The 25,485-nt window shown below is 39.6% G+C and overlaps 2 protein-coding genes and 2 non-coding genes across 10 annotated transcripts; 3 read left to right on the top strand and 1 right to left on the bottom strand.

The window, feature by feature from the left end:
* Positions 1-3,171: 3,171 nt before the first annotated feature.
* On the top strand, positions 3,172-20,357 carry LOC129726775 (protein polybromo-1). 5 transcript variants are annotated; one of them, XM_055683850.1, is made up of 16 exons: positions 3,172-3,316; positions 3,386-3,520; positions 3,581-4,499; positions 4,776-4,987; positions 5,048-5,664; positions 5,722-5,857; positions 8,256-8,626; positions 8,691-9,009; positions 9,299-9,386; positions 9,442-10,072; positions 10,133-10,305; positions 10,367-10,539; positions 10,626-10,685; positions 12,033-12,452; positions 12,583-13,111; positions 19,900-20,357. In XM_055683850.1, exons 2-16 carry the CDS (start codon positions 3,398-3,400, stop codon positions 20,199-20,201), a joined length of 5,073 nt encoding a protein of 1,690 aa, XP_055539825.1. In that variant the 5' UTR covers positions 3,172-3,316; positions 3,386-3,397; the 3' UTR covers positions 20,202-20,357. The 5 variants fall into 5 exon arrangements, with proteins under 5 accessions (XP_055539825.1, XP_055539828.1, XP_055539826.1 ...); XM_055683853.1 differs by having other exon boundaries at positions 4,761-4,987; positions 8,286-8,626; XM_055683851.1 differs by having other exon boundaries at positions 4,761-4,987; positions 12,583-13,081.
* Trnae-uuc (transfer RNA glutamic acid (anticodon UUC)) lies at positions 8,097-8,168 on the top strand. The gene has a single exon. It is a non-coding gene; the product is annotated as a tRNA-Glu (tRNA).
* On the top strand, positions 9,191-9,263 carry Trnaf-gaa (transfer RNA phenylalanine (anticodon GAA)). The gene has a single exon. It is a non-coding gene; the product is annotated as a tRNA-Phe (tRNA).
* Positions 20,263-25,464, bottom strand: LOC129726777 (D-aspartate oxidase). Of its 3 annotated transcripts, none has more exons than XM_055683856.1 (4): positions 25,167-25,464; positions 21,004-21,513; positions 20,748-20,947; positions 20,263-20,537 (listed from the first exon to the last, which is right to left on the bottom strand). In XM_055683856.1, the coding sequence occupies exons 1-4, from the start codon at positions 25,355-25,357 to the stop codon at positions 20,401-20,403; spliced, it is 1,038 nt and encodes a 345-aa protein (XP_055539831.1). In that variant the 5' UTR covers positions 25,358-25,464; the 3' UTR covers positions 20,263-20,400. The 3 variants fall into 3 exon arrangements, with proteins under 3 accessions (XP_055539831.1, XP_055539832.1, XP_055539833.1); XM_055683857.1 differs by having other exon boundaries at positions 20,760-20,947; XM_055683858.1 differs by lacking the exon at positions 25,167-25,464 and adding an exon at positions 22,991-24,183.
* Positions 25,465-25,485: the final 21 nt, after the last annotated feature.

The following is a 25,485-nucleotide window of genomic DNA, read 5'->3' as shown; positions in this document are numbered from 1 at the left end:
GATTGTTAATTTTTATAGACACAACAACCAAAGAACATGATTTTTTAGCCAACATTCTGGAAAAATAGGCGAAAAATGCGAGGAATGGTCCCACGATGACAATAAAAATTGAGAGTAAGTTTTAAAAAAAGGATAAAAGGATGAATATTGAAACCTCTGCGGTTGCAATTTTAGCATCGAGGGGAAAATTTACCTAATTTTGGGTAACGCTGCAAGAGCGCATACGCGTCAAAATAACCCTGATTTGCAAACTGCTGGGCAAGCTTGTATTCAACATGACAACTCTCACCACTTGCGCTGCATATCGTTCACATAAGTTTATTTTCCTTTAAAACTGTTTTTTTTTTCGTTTGTGACCGATATGGTCACATTATATCCGTTCGATAATTTTTATGTCAGGTTTGTGGATAAATTGTTAGGGTTAGATAGGCCGGAACTTTCCTCAAGCTGCGAAAAATGGTGCTGTATTCGGTTTCGGCGGGATTGTTTCGGTCGGCAGCAGAGGCAGCCATCGCGAAAATCATTTAGTTTAGCTTCGATCTCGGTACGGGACACACGTCGCGTTTTTTTTTTTGGTTTTTTTGTGCGCTTTTTTTAACTGTGATTTTTTGCAGTTGGTGTTTCGTTTTTGTGTAGTTTACAGTGAAGATTGTTCCACTGTTAAGTCCAGTGAGGGTTGTTTCGCTGGCCCGGGATTCAAGACCCCGCCGAAGACTGTTGCTGGTTCAGCACGGAAGAGTCCCGGAAGTCCCGAACTGGATAAAAAAGGCCATCACAACAGCGAAGGGGGAACCCGAAAAAATATAACATCAAAAAAACCTTAAAAGTTGCTGTAATTGTACATAGTTTTATCATAATTTAACTATGTTTTTCTTTGTAAATACATCATTTTTACATTAAATATCATTGTCCAGAACAATAAAAAACATTGTTTTTGACATTTTTACCATGAAAAAGGGGGGTTGTTATGTATCTTAACAGCATTTTTTCACTTTTCCCATACATTTAGATTTTAGTGACGATGTTTTTCATGGTAAAATTATTGTCGGTGGTAGATTCAACAACAAAAAACATTGTTAAAACATGGTAATAACAACAAACGTTCGCAAGCTTACAGTAAAAATACAATGTTTTTTATGGTTACTAAAAAATATTGTCCATTAACTGTTTGACCACAAAATACATCGTAAATTTTTTTTTCGGGAAAAGAAACGGATCAGTTTTTTGTTCTAATTATTTTGTTTCTTATTGTCGTAGCATTCTAGCAAAAGTCCGAAATCTGATAAAGGTACACGCCGCCCTGTAAGGGTCTGCCGGGCAAATTAAATAAAGCAACCCGAAGAGTTGCTAGCTGCCATCTGCAGTTAGCTATTGAATTTATGTGTGTACAGGGTAACCTCACATTCATAAGCCATACGTAACACTCAGGAAGAAATCTTCCAAAAAAGTTGGTACAAAATGAACTACTCGAAAGTACCAACCTCTGTAAAAAACCTCTGTTTGAGTAGTTTATGGAGGTTGTGTATCTGCGCAGCCCTGCCTTTGTCTCGTTCCCACTCAAAAAATGCAGCATTGATTTTGTAAACAACTTTTGACAGTTTCGTAAGGGATTTTGTTAAGGGCTCGAGTAGAGCCGCTATGAAGAAAATTCATTCCGTTCATTTTCGTCGTAACGTAACGCCAACACCTACCTCCACCCCCATAAAAATTGCGTAACGCTGTAAGAGTTGCATGATAAAAAATGCTCGTTTTTGAACAGGGTCCAGAGATTTTTTGATACATAACGCTGAACTCACCCCCCCCTCCCCTGTGTAAATATTTTTTTGTCATTACCATGTTTGCTTGCAAACGTATTTTGTCATTTCATACGTAACATTGGCTTTTTTTATGGTACACGTTGCCCCATAGTACTCCGTACCTCCCCCCTCCCCTGTGTAAATATTTTTTTGTCATTACAATGTTTGCTTGCAAACGTGTTTTGTCATTTCATACGTAACATTGGGTTTTTTTATGGTACACGTTGCCCCATAGTACTCCGTACCTCGTCCTGTCCAACTGCTCGACAAATAATGAACAAAATGAATTTTCTTCTTCTCGGCTTGATCGAGCCCCAAAGAAAATCCCACAAGGAACTGTCAAAAAGTTATTTACAGAATCAATGCAGCATTTTTCGAGTAGGAACGAGACAAATGCAGGGCTGCGCAGGTACACTGCCTTAAAAAACAACTCAAACAGTAATTTTATTCAGAGGGTGGTACCATTCGAGTAGTATTTTGTACCAACTTTTTTGGAAGATTTCTTCCTGAGTGTTACGTATGTCTTATGTATGTGGTTGTTGTGTATCCTCACAGCATTTTTTTCAGATATTTTTCCCATACATTTAAAAAAAACTGACAATGTTTTTCATATTTAAATTATTGTCGGTGGTAGATTCAACAGTGAAAATTGTTGTTAAACATGGTAATGACAAAAAACGTTTGCAACCTTAGAGTAAAAACAACCATATTTTTTATGGTTACAATAAAATACACAGCAAAATACATCGTAAATTTTTTCGGGTAAATACTTGGCATTTTTCTAAATAATCGAAAACTTACAGTTTTCAAAACTTATCCAAAATAAATTTAAACTTCTTGAAGCAAAAATCTTTAACTAATCTTTTGATTTTCAACAGTCTTTTGACTAAGTGTAGATATCGCAAAAGTCGACTTTGTTTTAATCGAAATTAGAATCAAGAAAATTAATTTGCCTAACCGGCACAGGCAAGCGATTTGTTTACTGCATTTTTCGATATTCTAAAAGCGCTCATGTCGCCACCTAGCCGGTTCAACGCCACAACTCGTCGCCCACTTCGGGCTGTCAATCGACTGGAACAAGTTAATAACAAGCAAATAAAGAAAAAGCCGACTCGAAATCGAATAGCAGTGTGCTAAAGAACAAGGTGTGGACGAACAAATTATTCAGTTGTGCTAATTTTATTACTTATATGAATAAAAGAACCTAACCATACAAATAAACTCTTCTACAACTTGAATTTAAAAGGATGAGTTTTCGTCCTCGCTTTGGCACTTTTTCATGTACATTTTGTTTCCAATAATGTTGTTAATACATTTCTCAGAAATGATCGTACCTTTGTATTTATCACTTTGAGCCTCATCAGACGCCTTTGTCTGACATTTTGTTTTTGTATTGTGCAGGTGTACTTGAGCAGAAATAAAATTCATGAAAAATCGCTAAATAACATAATTTTTCGAATAGATATCAGCAGAAGTTTGCAGTAAAAGTTTCATCTCAACTAACTGTAGTAAAAATTTCGGTAATTTATAAGAACTAATGTGCTTTATCAAAGTTTAGTTTTCAAGTGTTTTTGGTGTCATAATTCTAGATACTTTATAAAATGAACAAACGAAAGCGAGCTAATTCATTACACAGTAATCTGGAGGAAGACAGTGATGAGGATATTACTCCAGAACAATCTCCTGCACCACTATTTTCACGGAAGAAGAAAAAATTAGATCCGGTTTGTGCCATGTTTATGTATAATGAAATACAATTGTGTACATGTTTAATTTTTTTTTAGTCGGAACTCTGTCAGCATCTTTACGAGTCAATTCGCGCTTTTAAGAAAGAGGACGGTAGCACACTCTGTGACACTTTCATACGTGCTCCCAAGCGTAGACAGGAACCATCGTACTATGAAGTTGTAGCCAATCCAATCGATCTATTAAAGGTGCAACAAAAGCTGAAAACGGAAGCTTATGAAGATGTGGAAGATTTAAAAACCGATATCGAATTGATTGTGAATAATGCCAAGGCATTCTACAAACCCGAGTCTCCTGAGTATCAGGATGCCTGCCAGCTGATGGATGTTTTTAACGTTAACAGGACAAAGCTGCTGGAAAGCCAACAAGAGCACGAGGCGATTGAAACACCAAAACCTAGGAAGATTAATCGGCCTCGAAAATCTACACATGAAGACGATTCCGAAATTGATGATTTCGATCCGTACGAAGAAATGTTTAACTCAGTGATGACGGCAACCGATGAGAACCGAGAGCTGCACCGAATGTTTCAACTGCTGCCTTCGAAGAAGCTCTATCCCGAATATTACGACGTAATTGACCATCCGATCGATCTTAAGTGCATCGCTGTAAAAATCCAAACCAATGCGTATTCCAATTTGAATGACATGGAAAAAGATTTACTACAAATGATAAAAAATGCTTGCACTTTTAACGAGCCAGGCTCCCAAATTTATAAGGATGCTAAAACATTGAAAAGAATATTTACCAATCGAAAGGCAGATATTGAAGCTGGCCGCTATCGTAAAAGTGCCAATCGAAAGGCACGAACTGGGACAAGCCTAAGTTCGATGGTCGCAGCTCTCAAGGAAGAAGCGGAAAGTTCGGATGACGAGCTAGATGATTCGATGGAAACAGAGGGAGATGGTCCATTGTGGCAATTGTTTGATCAGCTGTACAATACCGCAAACACTAACGGTAAAAATTGTATTTATTTACATAGTTTTTGTTTGTGTTTCCTTCCTACCAAATTAGAATATTGTTTGCAATTTCGGTTAATTTTGATTTTATTTCACTTTTCCGCCCTATTTTCCCTGCCAAATGTTTTGCACTTCCTTTCGAATACCCTTGTCCCCTACACTTTCAACCTCGCCTGTGTGGTTTAACTATTCCAACTCTACCTGCCGCTTGAAACCCAAACTCTTCCACCTATTCTGCGAAAACGCGGAACACTTATAGATCCCAATGCTGTAGGCGCTCCGCTAGGTGAATCACTATGGAAGCTGCCGAACCGTCGTTTCCATCCGGAGTATTACGCACAGATTAAAAAGCCTATCTCGATGGGACAGGTGCGCAACAAGCTGAAGAAAGGCCTGTACTCTAACGTGACCGATATGAGCGCCGATTTATACGTGATGTTGGACAACGCTAAGAAAGCAAATCCTCAGAGTAGTAAAATTTATAAGGTAAGAGTTTGTCATGAAAAAAATTAAAATTTTCAGTAATCTTTCTTTAAACCTTTTAAGGATGCCGTTAAAATGCAAAGATTACTCAATCAAAAGCTTATCGATGCTGGCGATCTGGAAGACAGTGATGAAGAAGACGATACCGATTCCTCAATTATGACCGTGACGCCTGCCAAAAGCGCGAATACCATAAAGAGAAGCCGACCGCGTAGCTCCGCGGCAATTATTCAATCGCCACCGCATTCACTTGCTAGTAGCTCAACTGCAGGAGCTACCAGTACGCCCCTACAAAGGAGTTCTGGTAATCGTCAGTCGCTTGTTGCCACACTCAAGAAAAAGTTGCTCTCATTACATGAATACATGGTCGAGTTCACCCATGCAGGGCGACAACCGATGGTACTATTTATGGAGAAACCCTCCAAAAAATTGTATCCAGACTATTATCAAGTGATTCAACACCCGATTGATATGACCACAATTGAGAACAATATCAAAACCGATCGGTACGGCACATTGGATGACATCGTAGGAGACTATCGTTTGATGTTCTCCAACTGCCGCAAGTACAATGAAGAAGGTTCAATGATCTACGAGGACGCGAACATACTCGAGAAAGCCCTCAATGAGAAATTGAAAGAATTTTCTTCCATTAGCAAGAGATTGAGTACACCGAAAGCGTAAGTGACTAGAACAAATCAGAAACAAAACGACACTCAACCCTTTCTTCGTTCCAGGGCATCCAGAGCGAAGAACAAACTGAATACATTGGAATCAAAACTGAAACATCTGTACGACTGCGTTCGGGAATACCGAGAACCGAAAGCTAACCGACAGTTATCTTATATCTTTGTTAAATTGCCTTCGAAAAATGTAAGTACCATTGGCCCAATTTTCCCCCCCACCCGTGAGATAGGTATGTTGTTGGTTTCAACCGTAACCACTAATGTAACACTGCAAGTGAAGCCCGCTTATCGATTGCACTTGCGCTACAGTGTATATTATGTTTTCTTTTTTCTCTTTCTTTCCGGTGTTCCGTTTCATACACCACCGCCTCTGGTTGTGTTGGATGGACATTGTGGAAAGAAAAAGGTAATTTTTAGTTATGATTATTTAGGAAAGTACGAAATCCTATAAAATTAAAGAGAATGTTCAATGTTGGTAAAGCAGGCTGTGGTGGGTGTCCTAACTAAAAGCTTTGTTCTTTCTCGGTCTGGCAGGGTTGGCAGAATCGTTTTGCTGCTTCATTATTTGCACAGTTGAATGTAGAATTCTCAATCACAATATTTGATTTTTTCGTTATCGTGTAAACTTTTCATACGAAATTGGTATGCAAAATTTAACAGCTCTGAAAAGGCGGTCATTTAAAATTGTGTCGAAAGGCAAGTAATACTTTCTATTACGAACCCACTTAACAAAAAAAAACCGGGTTTCTATTAACTACAGTCTAACTTCTAAATATATGAATGGAAAACCCGCATTCTTTATAATGCATCATAAGTTAAAATATATGAATCAGTGAAAAAATTGATTTAAAAAAATAAGTACTATTTACAGTATTTTAAGCTTTTTCGGAGATTAAGATCTTAATTACTATTGTCAGTAAAGGGACTGCAAACTTAATTATTGCAATAAATTCTGCGTCACGTCGTTACTTACGTCTATAAATAAGACATTAATCCATTGTTGAAAAGTACTATTAATGAGGCCTAGTACAGAAGTCGAGACAAGTGGTGAGTTAAAGCTGGGAGGGAGAAACGGATACGAAGCTGTGTAAGTGTCAAAATGAACCAGAATGAGCTGTCATCGACTGCCAATTTGAACCAAGGAATAAAAGCATTTTTTTGCGATGAGTATTGTTATAACTGATACCTTTCAGTTGCTCGAAAAAATATTCATCGCAAACAGTTTTTGCATTCATTGTCGTTTCACAAAATATTTTGGTTTGTTTTTACGTAAAATAATAAATTTCATAAGCTTTATGTAATAATCATGCTAGCGTACTTCGATAATTAAACTTGCGCTTCTCTCGATTTAAGGCTTTGGTTACAATTTTGAACATACTTTACTACGGTCGAACTCAAAACTCTGAAAAAACTTTTATGCAAATTGAAAAAAACACAGACTCGAAAAATTAGTCTGTAAAATTTGCAGATTATTCGCGTTGAAAAAGATTTTTAAGGCTGTTCGCACTTATGTAAGCTCTCGTATGTAATTGTCGAAATGTGCGTGATGACAAAAGCAAAAATATTTTTCCTTCCTTCTTTTTCGCACGCCAAAACCAAACAAATATCAGCAACACCGTCAGCGCGAATTCCTGATATTACTAAAAACTTCGTTTGAGTCATGCATGCGTTACAGCAAGAAGATAGTTACACGCTATCAGAAAACGACGCAGGTGCGTGTTCTCTGTTTTGAGTGTAGTATTCGTTTCTATTCCAGAGTTAAAGTAACTCAATGAGGTATAAAAAGGTGATAAAGTAGAAGACATTTGTCTGTAGTAGTAAAGAAAAATAGACAAAAACCACGTGCTTTTGAATTGTGACGTGGATGTCCAAAAACAAGAAAATGCCATTTGGAATTATATTCTGCATTGTTTATTGACACAGAAAGGCTTTTTCAGCCGTAAACTGTCGTAACTTATGAAAATTTTTTGAGAAAATATACCGAACATTGATTTTTGGACATTTTTGACATGTTTTTGAACTTCTACGTCATCAATGTTGACAAAAACAGGGCTCTTTAAACCTGAGACTCAAACCATTTCCGTACCTTTCTATACTCCATTGACAGTAACTCGTCTGTTAAATTTTTATATTACAGACGGCGAGTCAGCTGGATTTTGAACGAGTAGCTCGTCTGAGTAAACTGCTCGACTCGTTCGTCACCATCCAAGTTTCACTCGCGTTTCGTAAATTTGCTCGCCTCGTGTTCTGTAATAGGCCCCTATGTAACTTCCAAACAATCAAAAATGTATCTAAAAGTCGACCTTAATTCTTCGAAGTAATCTAGTATTTGGCAGCACTGTTTGTTGAAAAGCTTGATTTTATATTCGTCTACTAAGTTCGCATTCAACTGAAATATGCTTACTAACAACTTCTACATTATAGCCTCCCATATGGTCTAGTGGCTAGGATATCTGGCTTTCACCCAGAAGGCCCGGGTTCGATTCCCGGTATGGGAAGTTTTTTGCTCATCTCTTCTGTTATACTCGTTTTATAATATTTTCCATCACTTTCGTGTCAAAGATATAATCGATTTCCGGTTTCAGGAATATCCGGACTATTATGATATCATAAAGAACCCGATCGACATCGACAAGATCGAACAGAAGCTTCGCAAGCAGAGCTATGAAAGTGTAGATGAGATGGCAGCCGATTTTATGCTTATGTTCGAAAACGCCTGCAAATACAACGAACCGGATTCACAAATCTACAAGGACGCACTATGTCTGCAGCAACTGGTCATTCAGACTAAACAGGCCCTCCGAAGCGATGAAACCGTTCCGGATGTACCGCAGGCCGTTCAGGAGCTGCTGCTGTCGTTGTTCACCAGTCTGTACAACTACCAGGATGAGGAAGGTCGCTGTTATTCGGATTCGCTGTCGGAATTACCGGAACATGACGAATCCGATGGAACTAAGTAAGTCGAACCAGTATGTTTTGTTAATGGCAAAACTTTTACACACGTTTATGCTTCATTCAAGGGTCCGTGGAATTTCGCTCGATTTAATCAAACGTCGATTAGATAAAGGTTTATACAAACGGCTGGACATGTTCCAGGAGGATATTTTTACCTGCCTGGAACGGGCACGAAAACTTAGCCGAACGGATTCACAGGTTTTCGAGGATTCTATCGAGATGCAATCGTTCTTCATCAAGAAACGGGACGAACTCTGCCGGCACGGTAATGTTCTCGAATCTCCCGCCCTAAGCTACAGTGTAATGCATTTGAGTGCTGCAGTGGAAGCATTGCGTCAGACTAAACTCTTGGAGGAGGAAGCGGATACGGAATCGGATGCCATGGTATGTTGGTTTACCTAAATTGTTGCCTTACGCATAAAAACTTCAGTATACCGTGAATTTCAATACCTTACGAAGGTAGCTAAACTATCGATAAAGTAGATTTATTTCAAAGCTTTTTGCTTTTTATTATACATACGTTAAGCATGCTTCATGAAGTACTTTTAGATCTTTCCTCTCATCAGCCGAAATAGCTCAGTTGGGAGAGCGTTAGACTGAAGATCTAAATGTCCCCGGTTCAATCCCGGGTTTCGGCACACCACAGTTGATCTTTTTTATTTTTTTTTTCTAGCAACCATCGCAAGGTGAAAGTATGACAATTGACCAAAGAGTATTTTCTCCGGGTGATTTCGTCTACGTAGACCTTCCAGATAATAAAAGTAAGCGTAACATAAAGTTTTTTTATTCTACCAAACCCTAACCCTCATTTTGCAGTACCCGGCGTTATGTACATCGAGCGACTGTGGACAAACAATGATAACATCAAAATGATGTACGGCAACATGATGTTGAGGCCTTACGAAACGTACCACCTAACGACGCGCAAATTCATGGAAAAGGAATTATTCAAAAGTGATCAACATCAAGCCATTCCGTTGTCACAAGCGCAGAACAAGTGTTTTGTGATGCACGTAAAAGACTACTTCAAGATGCGACCCGAAGGCTTTCAAGACAAGGACGTGTATGTTTGCGAGTCCCGATACAGCTCCCGAGGACGCTGCTTCAAGAAGATTAAAACGTGGACAATGGTCCGTGCTAATGAACCGGTCAATTTGATTCCACGAGAAACTCCACTTGACGTCAAGCGAGTCATGTCCGTTTTCAAAGAACGTGTCGAAAAGCACAAGGAAGAACTATCTGAGCTGCAAATGCAAGAGGCACTAACAGAAAAAGAGAAACCCAACGTGATTGTGTACGTTAATGGTGGAGAGGAGGGCAGCGTGTTTTTCGAGCAGTACAACACTGTCTGTGGAGGCGTCGTTAAAACTGGAGACTTTGTTTACGTGGCTACAGAAACTGGGAAGCAATCAGTTGCGCAAATACAATCGCTCTGGGAAACAAAAGAGTAAGTCTGTGAATACGTGTGTTATCTGTCTAGCTTTATTACTTTCTTTTTTTTCATCAGCGGAAAAGCTTTCTTCCGTGGACCCTGGTTGCTTACTCCACCGGAAGTTCCGGGTACTATCAGCAGATTATTCTACCGTCAAGAGGTTCTGCTTTCAACTGTTCAAGAGACCACTCCTACAGTAGCGATCGTAGGCCGATGCGCCGTGTTGGAACAACCTGAGTACATTACACGTAATGCGTTTTTTTTTCTTGTATGTGATAAACCAGAGTTTACAGTGCCATTTTCCCGTAGGTCGTCCAACCGAAGTACCGGAAGTGGACGTGTTCCTGTGCGAATCCGTGTACGACGAGCTGAAGAAGCAAATACGGAAGCTTGGCGCAGGCGGTCTCAAAAAGTTCACTCACTCGCAGATGGTGACGACCGACGAAATTTATCACTTCCGGCGACCGATAAACCCACCTAAGGTACGGTATTCACCAGCCCGCGCGCGTGTGTGAGAGTGTTCCTTTTTGTGTTAATCACTTTGTTCCTCTGTTGTGTGTTATTGTAGGTCACCTGCGGTGAAATCGCAGCATTGCAGGAGAATCGACCGATTCCGTCGGGCGATCTGGTAAATACCAGCAATATTTTACTCGTTTCTCCATCTCTACTGATGTGGTGTCGTTTAGTTGTGTTTTAGTTTAGAGCACTGTTTGATTTCTAATAGTTAGAGCTTCTCGTATCCTGTCCTTGCCGTGAGGTTAATTGTTAGATACTACTTTTAATGTTCATGCTCTTTCCCGGTAACAGTATAAAACAACCTTATTACTCAACAACTTATAACATCAGATGAAAATTGCATGAAATCTGGAAACTTTTATTCCCGGCTCAAACTTATATCCACAAAAGTTGTAATCATGGAAGATTTGCTTTACTGTTTGTTAATTTTTTGGCTTCTTTATTTAGGTTAGAATTACGGATACGGTATGAATTACCTCTCCCAAATGCTAGTCTTTGAACGCAACAATTTTTAAGCTATGAGGTATTCATTAAGGGGTTAAATACATATGCGCAGATTTTTTTTCTTTGAAAAATAGGTTTTCGAAACCTTTAGCATACCGAAGTGCGTTGGGCTCAGAAAATCACTCCGATTATTATAAATTAGCATTATCGGCTTAAAACTGCGAGATAATCGAGTCTCCGTTTTCTCTGCTTGTGCGATTTTTCAAAAAGTAGTATGCTGTAAATTTTGGTGATTTCAGTTCTAGTTCACCGGTTTTAAAAAATTCTTGAAAATGTGTAGTTTCCGTAAAAAATCGTTTTAGTTCTTGCATATGTACATAACCCCTAATTTAGGCAGAAAAAAAGTTTGAAAAGGTTTGACAATTACATTGACATTAATTTTATTCCTCGCTATTGGTATTTTAAATTAATCTTTTTAAATACCGATTTTGGACTCTAAGAAATGCATAAAAAGAAATGCTTGTCCTCAAGTGTTATGTTATTTTAAACTAAACTAAAATTTTGTTTTTTTAGCATGTTAATAATACTGACTTGACTCAAACAATCATAAATGCTGCTAACCTAAAAAGTTCATACATATATTTATAGCCACACTCGTTTTTGTTTAAGCAAAAAAAAATCCGAGCGACTTTAACAGAACTTGTATCGATGCATAATACAATCGAATCGTTTTGTTGTCTGAATGTTTTTGCTGTAACTCAACATCAATCTTAATCATTATGAAATGACACATAATCAATTTAAAAAAATTTATAATGTCCATAGTATTTGTCACACGAATCCACACATTAAACCATAATCGCATGCATGAGAAGGTAATATTTGTGCGACTATTAAATTCGTTTCCGTTCAACACATTTCGACCTTCCCCGCAACAAACCTAACATAAACGTATCAATCACCTGAGAAATAAACAAGCACACACATGTGTCCTGCTCCCCTCTCGTCGTTTCAGGAGTGCAAGGATGAATTCAGCATCATCGATGACTCGATTGATGGTCCACCGTCAATCGGGTCGGACGTGGTTGCCACGGCGTCTCCCATTCCTCCAACCGTCACCCCGCAGGCTTCGGGAAAGAAACCAAAACAAGCTGGCCGTAAGCTTGTTACCGGGTACATTCTATACTCGAGCGAACATCGCAAAACCATTTGTGCCAGCAATCCGGATGCCACCTTTGGCGAGGTTTCTCGCATAGTGGGCAACGAATGGCGCTCACTGCCGGATTACGAGAAAACTACCTGGGAACAGCGGGCTTCCAAAATGAACGAGGAAAATGCGGCTAAGTTTGCAGCGGAATCCGGAGAAGGCAACTGTCCCAGTCCTGCGCCGACTAAATCAGAAGGGCCGGTCGTGCAGGAGATCGTACCGAATCATGTATGGATACTTTATAGAAACTTTTAGTAACACGGCCCTTTTGTTTCTGTTATGTGTTCTTAGTTACATGTTTTTTGTTTAACTAAACCCTACCTTCAAAATAAATAACACTGATTTCGCTTTTGCACAGGTTTACGAATGCTGCTGGGAAAAATGCGACTATCAATTCGAAGATCCTTTCGACTGCATGGAACATTGCATCACCGATGTGACCGGATGTGTGTACAAGACGTTCATGAAAGCCAGCGAGCCAGAGTTCATATGCATCTGGCGCAACTGCGTTAGACTGCGGCGCAACATGCCACCTTTTCCGCACATGCAACGGCTGGTGAAGCACGTTCGCGAGGTGCACCTCACCAAGACGGGTGGAAAGGTTGTACTACCGCAGGATCGCAGCAAAAATTTCGTTGCAGCCAAGCGGCAATCAATCTCCCAACCGCATCCATCGACAATCAAACAGCAGCCGGTTCCGGTCGCTACGGCAAGCCCAACGTTACCTCAGGAAGCTGCGGGAACATCGTCGAGTCCGGCGGCCGCAGCCGCATCCGGACCTGCTGGGGCATCTGCACAAGCTCCGAGCACTTCACAGCAAAGCGGGGCCACCGGTCCGGGTGCAAACAATCAGTCAAGTAATTACATTCCTGCGTCGTACTATAATTGTGAGTTTTGGTTTTCATTGATTTGCTTTTTAATTTGCCGAGAGCAGTGCTTTTTAGTGAGTAATGCATGCGTCCGATATCAATTTTTGAGAGAGGGGGAAGAACAATAGGTGTTATATTAGGCAAAACTAGGGACAAATATTGCATAACATTGGTAAGGTCGTGATTAAGAATATATTTTCTCCACACCCATTTAGTGGTGTGAAATACTAGAATTTTTTCATTTCTAATTTTTTTCTAAAAAACGAAATGATTTTATTATTATATGGTCGGTGTTAAGTCAGACAGGACCAAGTGACATTTTGATCATTTCGAGAAAAACGAATTTGAAGTTTGTTGTTGTGTGAAATTCGAAGTTTTCAATATTACTACGCAATTTTAATGTTATAGGTTAGAGATACTCTTTAACTGTACCATTGGATGTGACAATTGAAAAAAAACGAGCGTTATGAGTTTACCAAAGACAATTTTATAACTGGTTAGGTGAACTTGGTTCACTCTGACTAAACCAAAGAAGAATCTATATTGACTTGGTCCATTATAACTGAACAATTGGAAAAATAATTTTAGGCAATTCATCCACAGTCCAAAGTTTTGAATTTGTATTATTAGCTTCTGCGACACCAAAATTAACCCTATCCATGCGAAGAGAAATCAATGTTTGCCTCAAAAAATGAACTTCAGACTCTTATTACTCATCAACTATATGTACAATTGACACGAACTGTATTGTATATTAAAGATCAATCTGTTCTCAAACCGTACTGAATAGATTCATCGTTGCAAATTTTCAAGTGTGATAGTTAAACTTAAATCAAAGTTCAAATGTCAGGTGATGCCATATGGCATCACTCGCCGAGAATGGGTTGATCAAAAATAATTCGAACAACCTAAATTATACTAGTATTTATATGAGCAGTGCTAACGTAAAACTTCATAATACAACACTGATAGAACGGACACGTAAACGGGACCAGACAACAACACTCATTGCTCTTACTTAATATTAACATAGGGAAGTGTCTATTGTCGAGGAGAATTATATGCTTTGCACCTACGACTTCTAAAAAAGGTAGAATACCACTCTGTAGCAGAATGTGTCGCCCGTAGTTGTGCAGAGAGGGAAGATGAGTGTTGGCAAAAGGTGCTTTTTAATGTTCACTGCATTATTTCAAAACGGGTGAAACAGGTGAGGCAAAGACATTATAAAAAATTACGTTCACTCGTGCGAACACAAAAACCGGAAAAACGACTCCCGAAAAACATAGAAAATTTTGTGTTGTACAAATCGTCACCCAATTCACTCGCACAGAGTTAGTACTTCTGAACAAAGGTTTAAACTTTGCAATAACTCCGAGGTGTGCGCCGCTAGCCGAAATAGTGAACAGTGTTGAGAGCGTAGTTCAATACCACGATTTTTCATCCAAATCGGCAATTCGTCACGATGTTGCAGGGTGTATCTCCCGGGCAATGACAAACGCAAAAAATTCGATATGTGCTAAACCCGATAATTGGGACACCGTCCAAAAATTAAAAGAACGTAATGTAGTGTATTCTCGTGCTGACAAAGGAAACGCGGTGGTTATTATGGACAAAGAGGATTACGATACGCGCGTACTCGAAATGATAAAAGCCGGTCCGTACAAAGGGTGTATATTAAAAATGGTAAACCTAAGGATCCGCTTAACGTGATGATAGAGGAGCCAATGGCGTACGTCAGAAGATCGCCCGCTTGATGGGTGATGACACACTCGAGAGGATACTCCTTGTTCCGAATCCGAAGGTAGCGTCGTTATACTGCCTACCAAAAATTCATAAGAATCCGGTTGCCATGCGCCCCATCTCCTAGAATTTCTGTACACCAACAGAGAAAATGGCAGCATGGTAGGTGAATGAAATGCGTAAGTACCCAGTAACGCATGGCAATAGTATAAAAAATTCGATAGAGATAGTGGAGCAAATAAAGGACCTCGAATTGCGCCGAAGTGAAATCCTCGTGTCGTTTGATGTTACTGCCTTGTTTCCTAGCGTGCCGGTAGCCGGTGCATTACAGAGTCTACGTGAACACTTGGACCGTAAACGTGCCCCGCCAAACCATGCTGAGGCGTATCTAGCCGTAGCTGAAATGAGCATGAAACATAACTATTTTTTGTTCCGTGGCAAGTTCTACCAGCAGACCTATGGCCTCAGCATGGGCAATAAGCTGTCACCTTTGTTAGATGAAGTCTTTATGAGCGATCTTGAAGTAAATGCACAAAAAGACATAGCTTTTCCACGCATTTGGAAGCGTTATGTGGACGACGTTTTCGCTGTGACAAAAGCACGCTTATTGCCAAAAACACTTGAATTGATAAACGCACAACATACCTCGATCAAATTCACAGTGGAAAAAGAAAAGGATGGTAAATTGCCGTTTTTAAATCTCCTCGTTTCAAGGAAAGAAGATAACACTCTGAAATTTGACATATATAGAAACCCCACTTCAACAGACCGCTACATTACTTCGGATTCAAACCATTTTGGTGCACAAAAACAATCAGCTTTTCACTCGATGGCCCATCGCCTTTTTAACATTCCGTTGGAAAACGAGGAATTCAATTCGGAAAAAGAAAAAATTAGAAAAGCTGCTGAATTGAATGGATTGGACCGGAGGTTTGTAGACAAAATCCTTCGTAAGCACGAACGTAAAAAACATCGCCAGAATGCAACTACCCTGCAACCGGAGAGAGAAGAGACGAGACGAAGAATTAGCTTGCCGTTCTACCCGGCTATCACTAACCCTATGAGAAACGCACTGGAACAACATAGGTTGGCGGTTGTACACAAAAGTAGGAACACTTTGCGAGAACTGCTGTGCAACCTAAAAGACAAGGTCCCCCCAGATGAACGATCCGAGATCTACAAAATTATTATTATTATTATTATTATTTATAATTCATCTGGCAAGTTATAGTCTTAATGAATAAAAAAAAAAAAAATTACTTAAATTTAACAGGTAATGAAAAAGTCTAGCTGATAGCAGTTTCTGTTTATAAATATTCGAGGAACATCCAAAATCAAACAGTTGACTAGTTTTGTTGAAGGTACGGATTATTCTGGAGATTGGTTCAAAGTATCCAAAGACAGAGCGATGAAACGGCGTTATAAACATTTCATCCAGTGATCTGCGTTGAATTCGACCAGGAGCATTCAGGGAAAACTTGCTTAGAAGAGCCGGGCGGTCGATTTCACCAAGAATAAGTTTAGCAGCAACCATTACCTGCTGAATTTTTCTTCTACGTTCCAGAGAAGCAATCTCTAACAGATTACAACGGTGTTCATAAGGAGGGTGGTTCAGCCTGTCTGTCCAAGGAAGTCTACGAAGTGCGAAACGGATAAAACGCTTCTGCAGTCTCTCAATCCTATCAATCCAAATTGTCTGGTATGGTGCCCACACTACAGCTGACGACTCCACAATCGATCTTACTAACGCCGAATATAACGATATCAGGCAATGGATATTAGTGAAATCTTTAGACACCTTCATAAGAAATCCTAGCTGACGACTTGCACGGTCAATAATATTGGCTCGATGGGGCCCAAAAGTCAATTCATCATCAAGTAGTACCCCAAGGTCGTTAATTTCATTGACACGAGCAAGAGGTGTACGTCCGATTGTATAAGTGGCTTTTATGGGATTACTACATCGATGAAATGAAATTACAGCACATTTCTGGACACTAATAGTCATTAGGTTTTTTTGACACCAATCCTCGAAAATATCCAACAGATCTTGCAGTCTTTGGCAGTCGGAAAATTTGTCAATGACCATAAATATCTTTAGATCGTCAGCATAAAACAGTTTACATCCTCTTCCAAGACGGGATGCGACATCATTTATAAACAAAACGAAAAGGAGCGGTCCAAGATTACTCCCTTGAGGAACGCCGGAGGTATTTGTAAATCCTCGGGATGTGCAGGACCCAAGTTTGACACTCAGGCTTCTATCACTTAGGTACGATTGCAACCATTTAACCAGGTCGTTGGAGACACCCATTCTAGCGAGTTTTTCGAGTAATATTCGATGATCAATTCTATCAAACGCAGCTTTCAAGTCTGTGTATACCGAAGTGAAACAAAGCATATTAGTTGTCACAGAACGACCAGGATAAAAACCGTGTTGATCACTAGAGATGATGCTTTTTGTGTGAAACAGCAGATGATCACTTAGAATCATTTCAAATAATTTCGAGCAGGCGCTTAGTGATGTTATACCACGATAATTACGAACATCTTGTCTGTTTCCTTTTTTGTGAAGTTTTTCCAAAGAGCTGGGAATTTGCCTAATAAACTGCAAAAATTGCACAGCAATTTACTTAGGACAAACTCGCCGAAAATTCAAAACCCGTTTAAGAGAGCATAAACATGCAGTTAAAAACAACAAGATCAACAACACCATGATATCGACTGGGAGAGTGCGAAGCTAATTAAAACCGCCCAGAAAGTTTCTCTGCTGAATGCATGGGAATCAATGTACATTGCTAACGCGGAGGAGCCTTTAATGAACGAAGATGACGCACCAGTTATTTCACCTCTCTTCAACCTAGCTAGAAAGACAGTACGGAGTTCCCCATCTCTCTGAGACTGGGAAGCTGTAACAAAAAACATTTGTTATCAGTTGGACATCGGGCCTCGTCCTGTAGATGAGTATAAAAATGCTCGAAACCGGTCGACTCTAAAAAGGTAAATTTCATAATTTATCTTTAATATTAAGTAAGAGCAATGAGTGTTGTTGTCTGGTCCCGTTTACGTGTCCGTTCTATCAGTGTTGTAACCTAAATTATATTTATTTCAACAAATTGATAACAAAATTAATTACTTGATAAAATTACTCGCGATCATCTTCTTTTTCTTTATCTCGTTGTAAATTCTCATAGAATTGACGGTGGATTGGAGGAACGTACTTCAGTAGATGCATAATATCTGCATATTTCGCTTTTTGAAATTCCATGCCAAACATTCGCTTACCCCATTTTTCAACCTTCCCAAGACATTTCCGTGGTAACATTTTTAACTTCGAAGTCTGAACCACTCTAACTTGTTTCTGAAATTGTGGAATTTTGCATCACCCACACTAACGATAAACATTTCTCAGTTATGTTTTCAGTCAAAACGGACCATGTACATTTTTTTCATTTACTGGTAAAGTATACTTATTATGTTAACGGGTTTTGAGGCTTTACGATAAGTTACATGGTAGCTTTAAAATCAACTTATGCTGACTTTACACCAATGCCGAAAATTCCCGTAATAACCACGTTTTTGTATTCGACACATGGTCCACTCTGTCTGCACACTATGAGGCATGTTATCTGGTCAGTTAAGTGATAACAATAAAACACCAAAAAACACATTTAAATAGACGGCAGAATGTGAAACTTATCAGATTCCGACAACAGATATAAGGAAGAGTCCTCTGATACAGAGAAATCTGTAAAATCACTTGAGAGTTCCTTCATTTTTCTTGCTTGCATCAACCCGTGAACGATTTGCAATCGCATAAGCGCGAACAGTTGGTCCATTCTGACTGGTTACTATGATCACTTTTCTTTGGTCATTCAGAAAAAAAAATTGCCGTTATTGCTGTTGTTTCTGAGATAAACGAAATCTGACTACTGTGTAATGTAGCGTAAGAAAATCTTGGTCCAATGCTGTCACTAAATCGTTTTTTTTTTTTTCATTTTTGTGACTTGGTCCGGTCTGACTTAACACCGACCATATATAAGTAAACAACTGTTGTGAAACTTTTGTTAACATATTAACCAGGAAGTATCAAAATTTTAGAAAATTTGTAGACTCTAATAGATGATCGGTAGCTATTTTCATATTTTTTGAAGTTTTATAGGGACACCTGCAAGCTTTTTATTCCTTGTCAAATATTGTTAGTCTTTGGAAGTTATTCAATACTTACATCTCTGTTTTTCTAGTTACCTGCTTTTTACTTCTTAAAAGTTTTTATTTTCATTTTTTGGTTTGTTCTGCACGTTTTGTAATACTTCGCAATTGCGCTACACTGTAGGCCTAGCCGTTGGAAAGAAAAATATCTGGAAATCATTTTTAAGTATTAAAAATGATGGATATCATTTTCCTGGATTCTTTCAAGTACCTACTGGCTGTGTTAGTGTAGACTAAACTAGACTAGGCATGTGTTGTTCATATTTTGCAAGTTTTATTTTTGCTAAATTTGAGCTAGTGTTTTTGTGACAAAAAAAATCATATATTCTAAATTCCACATGTTTTTTAAATTTTTCTGTACATTTTTTGTTTATATGTTCCCATTTTAATCGACTTTTTCCATATTTTTTATTTTCTATTAATTGTTTGTGTTTGTAGTTTTTTCCAGATTAGCATTTTATCATTGTTGCATTCTATTTTTCCTACTATAGATGTTCTTTTGTAGCTCTTTGGCATTAATTCGGTTACTGTGCAAAGTTTGTCATTTGAAAATTCATCGAAATTTGTTTATTCGGTAGGCATGAAATCCGTGTTCCACCACATAAAGTATCGGCATTTCAGTTTCTTTAGTCCAAGAATAATGGTAGAGTACCGTATTTCAAAAAACCGTCATAACCTTCATAGTTCATAATTTCATAAAGGCATGGTAATAACAATTACATTCATTTGCATCGCTCTAGAAGACAGAATAGCTATGTGCGTGCGCCGCGCGAGATTGCCAGAAGCATGCTTCTCTACCACCGGTTGTACCCTACAAACCCTTCATTAAACCAAACTATTTTTCCTCTTCACAGTTGTACCAGCTCCCCCGGCAGAGCCACTGTTCGTTACAGTCCCGCCACGACCGCAGCGAGTTCTCCATTCGGAAGCGTACATTCGCTACATCGAAGGCTTGCAGAGCAACTCGCAATACATTACGCCTTGGCAGAAAACTCTGACCGCCACCCGGGAAACCATTCCCAACCAGGACGCCAGTCGCCTTCCGACGCACTGGCTCAGCAAGAAGGGACGCGAAAAACCGGAAGCAGTGGTCGATGCTCTCTGGCAGCTACGAGGCTTTTTAATGAAGGATGTGATTCAGTTCGATCGCTATTGAATCTCTAACGTGAATCTTACATTTACGCGACGATCGTTTATTTAAAAAAACGACACAAAAATTAAGTGTTTTAAAGGTACGTATATTTTACTTTTTTTTTCCTATTTGAGAAAAGTTTCATCTGTGGAATATATGTATATGTGACGTATTTTACAATTGCTATGGCGATAATCTGATTGATCCGAACGTTACCGGTTGTTTATAGTTTGGACCGAGTGCTCTTTGTCAAATCTAGACGTTGGCAAAGTTCGACAACTTCGGATCCGCAACCCCAGCAAAGCGTTACACCGCATCCTCCGTGCCCATAGTTGTGAATGATGGGGACCGTTTGCTCGCCTATGAATAAAACAAATCATTAGGTGGAATTAACACTGACTGCAATTTCTCATTGTGCAGTTTGAATAAACAACATCTGATAAGGGAAATGTAATCTTGCGGAAAAATACCCCCCAACAACTGTCAATTCTATCGCTATCAGTTGCGATTCGTAAGCTACTAGAGAGGCATAAATAGCTATATGGAAATATAAACAGTATATGTTCCTACCTATTACGTAACGTTCTAACTCCAACCGTACGGTGCTACGACCCGGTCGCAATCCTACCCACTCGCTGACTTTGGTAGCATTACGGAGACTAGGCAGCATTCGTTCGCATCCATCGAAGATGAATTTACTATCATCCTTGTTAATGTTCCGATTAAAGTCATTCATTTGATGCGTTCCGCCTAGTATCACCGTCTCTGAACTGTAAAGAACACACCAAATTAGCTTTGTAAAAAAATGTAAATTCCGGTTGCCTACTTTGGTATAACGTAATTGCCGTCATCGCTGTCATCAAGGATTATCTCAAAGACCCACGGTGCACAAACTCGTGCTACCTGTCCTCGAATGGATAGCACCTCCTTATCGCCCAGCATGTTGAGCGATCCTAGTCCGGTGCAGTTAACAATGAGATCCACTTTACGATTTTCTAGAATGTTCTCCACGTTATCCACCCTTGCCCGTACGAACTTACCGCCAACATTGACAAACCGGTTGAACAGATACGGCAGTAGTCCTGACGGCTCACAGGTGAACGTGGCGAAATGATACCCTCCAGTATAGCGCCGTCCGTGCTCGTAGCTCAGCCGATCCAGCTCAGACTGTGAGAGTTTTTCACAGCCGAAAACGATGTCCTTCCAAACTGGATCCGGATAGCCCTGGGGGTCAGTTGTAAGCCGTGTGCACGGTTGCAGACTGACACCGACTCGTGCTGCTAGGCCATTTTTCCATAGCTGGTGGAAGAACACGTGTGTCGCGGTTGACCATTTGCTGAAAATTATTAAATTTTTGAAGAGGTTTTCAGTATCAGTTCAAAAACACAGTTCTAACGACCATTAGTTCTGGTACTCAATAATCACTGGTAGCAATAATATTCAAATCTTCGAGTTCAGTTATCTTTATTAGGTTCTTTCAAACAAATGCACTTGATTTGTCCTCCATTTTATCAATGCCATCCTTATAACAAAGCATGTCTTCTGAAAGCAGTCCTCCGGTATCAACAACCACATGCGTAGTATTACAGACTTCAAAGTGTGCAGTGCTACAGCATACGCCCAAATCGAATAATCTGGACCCCTAGGGAGCCACAAAGCTTTCGACCAAAACCAAAACTTCGAAAGAGTTACCCGCTCCACAATGAAGTATTGTTTCGTTTTAGCTCTGGAATCACGTTTAGCGTACGTTCAAACCGCGGATCTTCATCTTCCGGATTGCTCTGTTTAGGACCACCATTCTTCAACATTCTTTGGATGGAATAATCCGAATGATTATCACATGGTTTGGGGTGGGTGTCATAGTGATTCTCACAGAGCTCAATAAGCTTTTGCAGTGTTCAATGTGAATTCCAATATGCACAGCCTAACTGCGAAGAATCGAACGGGTCACAGGTTGTGAGTAGCGAAAAGGCTTCCAGATATGGAGGGGTGGTGCGTATACAATGAATTAGAACCCCTAAGCAAGCTAAGCTCTACATTATCTCGCCTTACGACTGCCGAAACACGAGTCACCGGCGGTGCCATAAGCGTTTGTTTCGGAGCAAGCAGCTGAGTAAGAAATGCTGTATCTCACCAGTTACACACAGCAGTCCCATCAGCAGAATGTAAATATCGCGATCCTGGTAAGGCAACATATCGAAACTTTTCCTAATCAAGAATTTCGGAGAAAGGAAATTCCGTGCAGTAGACCATATTGCACACACTCCTACCACATCGACTACAGTGGCGGCAAAGCAGTAGAACGAAGTGTCGGTTTCTTAGTGCCGGGAAACCGCGGCATTTGATAAAATCAACGGTAAAATATGTCTGCACAAGCAGACTCGCTTAGGCGTTTCTTCGCAACTAATGTTGAATTCCTATTCAACAGAGCGGGAACTTTGCGTCAACATTGACGGTTTCGTTCCAAGACCGTTTTCAAACCAATCGAGAGTGCCTCAAGGTAGCAACCTGGGCCCGCTACTGTTCTGTTTGTTTCTTTTAACGGCGCAGGTTTTGTTCTGAGAAAGGTTTTAGGCTGCTTTATGCTGACGACTTAATATCTATATTGAAGTGCGCACGGAAGAGGATTGGCGGCTTCTACAAGACAACGTCGAGGTATTTTTTCAGATTTCTTGATTTTAGTTTTACACATCTTCTTAAAATGTCCCGTAATTCCACATTTGTCGCATATTTTGGTTCTAGCTGGACATTTCCTATCATTGGCGAAGTGGCCTGAATTTCCACAACGGAAACAAACATCATCACGTACTTGCCTTTTCACAAAGTTCAACGGAATTTCTTCGACCGCTTTACTCATTTGATCTCGGTTGCGTTTTACGGTCTCCAGCACTCTTCCTTTTTCTGCTATTTCCTGAACTGACATTAATTTTTTTTCAATATTGCTTCTCTCAACGAATCTGACAGACAGTGGTCGAATACCTGTTCTGTAATGCGCATTTCAATGCAGCTCCGTAATCACAAAGTCGGCCCTGATGACGGAGTCGATGTATAAATTTTTCGACTGATTCATTTTCTTGCTGCGCCATTTTTCTGAATACGCATCTTTCATACGGAATATTATTCAATGGGGCGAAATGTGCATCCAATAAACGAATCGCTTCAGTAAATACATCAGAACCCTGGGGCGGATTTGCGTCATGTCCTTCTATATTATAGAATATGTCTTGCACATCTGGGCCTGCGTAGTGCAATAAATATGAACGTTTGCGTGAAGCCAAAGCCACACAATTTACTTCCAGAAACAATTGCAGCGATCTTTTCCATTTAACCCACCGACTTGCGATGGACGCCGTGTCCGACACATCAAATGGCACTAGCGTTGTCGACTTTTCCATTTTGCACTGGAATGAGGTTATGTCCACTTTATTTTATCAGTTTTGCCTCGATTAGCCCAAACTGTAGTCGGATTTTTTTCTCCTCGAATCGAAATTTATTAATATCTTATCGCATTTAAGCTCTCAGCGAATTTAATCCTGGAATCCCATTATAATCGCCAAAATGTTACGATTAAAACACAGAGCATGTGGACTATTACAAGTAACTGTATTAACTGAGCCTATATCTAAAACAGTGTGGCCAAGAACTTTAAAGACTACAACAGGCTGGACATGTAAGCAAAATGCTTGACGAGAGAGCCACCAAAACTATCTTCTGTATTGAACCAGAAAGAGGCCGTCAACTCCGTGGTAGGCCTCCCACTCGGTGGATGTGCAGTGTGCACTGAGGAAAACGATGCGCGTTCTGCTGGTGTACGAAATGATTGAAGAACGGCAGTTCAAAACAGAAGAAGCTGGACATTTCTAATTGTTCGGCCCTAGACCGGTGAACAGTCCATTGGCCAACACAATAAGTAAAGTAAGTAAGGTCAAATGACATTCTTCCATCCCGGAAACCACCTTCGGCATCTTCTGCACGAGCAGCGTCGTAACGTAACTAAATACACTGTTACCAGAAATAAGCTGTTAGATACAAAAAATTACCCATTAATAAAGTTTACACATTTTCGTATTATTTTCTGCCACACCCTGTAAATGGTTTTTGAGCGGTTGCTAGGTTTATAATTCTCTATCACTTCTGTGAAACAGATTTTATGAAAATGGTTCATAACTATTCAGTCACTACTAAACTCAGAACCTACGCTTTTGAATTTTACTAATTTGAGTGATAACACTCAAATAAGCATTCGAAATATCTACAGTGTCTATGAGTAGTAAAAAAAATCAAAATCTTAGAAAAAACGTATTATTTGAATTTTAAACTGTACAAAAAGGAATAGAAAAAATGTTCATCGAAAGTTTCTTTTATTCACAGTAGATCAAACTTTTTAAACGATAGTAAATCATTCTCGTAAATGGCTTATGAAATTCGAAACCTGAACATCATCACAATTTCTCCACATGTAGCAAGAAAATAATCAACTGAAAAACATGCTGAAAAAGTGGTTTGATTGCAAACAAACAGTCCGTTGATAAGCCACCGTTGAGCGTACTTCTTAATGTACGAATTGCATGTATGAGTAAAAAAAAGTTTGAACCTCACCCGGGTCCATCAACAAATTCGCTATTGAACAGCATAATAAATGCTTGCGCTCCGTAACATTCTTGGAGTAATATGGAAAACAATCGATTTCGTGAAAACGAAGATAAATTAAAAAACAATTATTTGTCCTGCGAAATTCTCCGCGGTTTTCTATAAAGTTTTTCTTAGTCTACTATTAAATACTTCCTAATTGAACTAGACAAACACCGTTCGGTTTCGTATTCATTAATATGACACGAGAAAAAAGCACCAAGATCGATCAATTTGCATATTCTAAACTTTTAATTATCCAAAGCTGCCAAAACTCGATCTAGCATAAAGAAATCCTTATGCTGATGAAAAGTAAAAAATCTTCTAACGTGATGCATATCAAACAGAAAATGCACATACACAATTTTATGATCCGAAGTTTTTCCACAATAGTACGGCCCCCAGAGACCTGCCGATCCGTCACCGGTCGTATCTGGTGTCACCTGCTCCGAAATGAGTGTCACGTTGGCCACACCGTAGTAATGCTCGGCCAGCTGAACGGCGGCACACAACCCGTTCACACCTGCTCCAAGTACAACTATTTGTTTCATGCTTCGTGGAAAAGAACAGCTTCACGGTTCAAACACCAGGCAAACCTACGAGTATCTACTGGCTCTGCTGATAACCGGACGCGAACTGAACCTGAAGCGCACAGTTCGAAATGCTAACTTAAATGAAT

Source organism: Wyeomyia smithii, chromosome 3, assembly GCF_029784165.1.
Source record: "Wyeomyia smithii strain HCP4-BCI-WySm-NY-G18 chromosome 3, ASM2978416v1, whole genome shotgun sequence".
In the NCBI taxonomy this organism is placed as follows: Eukaryota; Metazoa; Arthropoda; class Insecta; order Diptera; family Culicidae; genus Wyeomyia; species Wyeomyia smithii.
Note: the sequence above shows the minus strand (reverse complement) of the source record. Positions and strands in the feature narration are given on the sequence as shown.

Coding starts and splice junctions, on each gene's coding strand:
- LOC129726775 (XM_055683849.1), top strand. CDS start 3,398: ATGAACAAACGAAAGCGAGCTAATTCATTACACAGTAATCTGGAGGAA. Junction 4,500..4,760: donor CAATACCGCAAACACTAACG/GTAAAAATTGTA, acceptor GAACACTTATAG/ATCCCAATGCTGTAGGCGCT. Junction 10,073..10,132: donor TCGCTCTGGGAAACAAAAGA/GTAAGTCTGTGA, acceptor TTTTTTCATCAG/CGGAAAAGCTTTCTTCCGTG.
- LOC129726777 (XM_055683856.1), bottom strand. CDS start 25,357: ATGAAACAAATAGTTGTACTTGGAGCAGGTGTGAACGGGTTGTGTGCC. Junction 21,514..25,166: donor ACTTCGGATCATAAAATTGT/GTATGTGCATTT, acceptor AATAATTTTCAG/CAAATGGTCAACCGCGACAC. Junction 20,948..21,003: donor GGCAATTACGTTATACCAAA/GTAGGCAACCGG, acceptor TGTTCTTTACAG/TTCAGAGACGGTGATACTAG.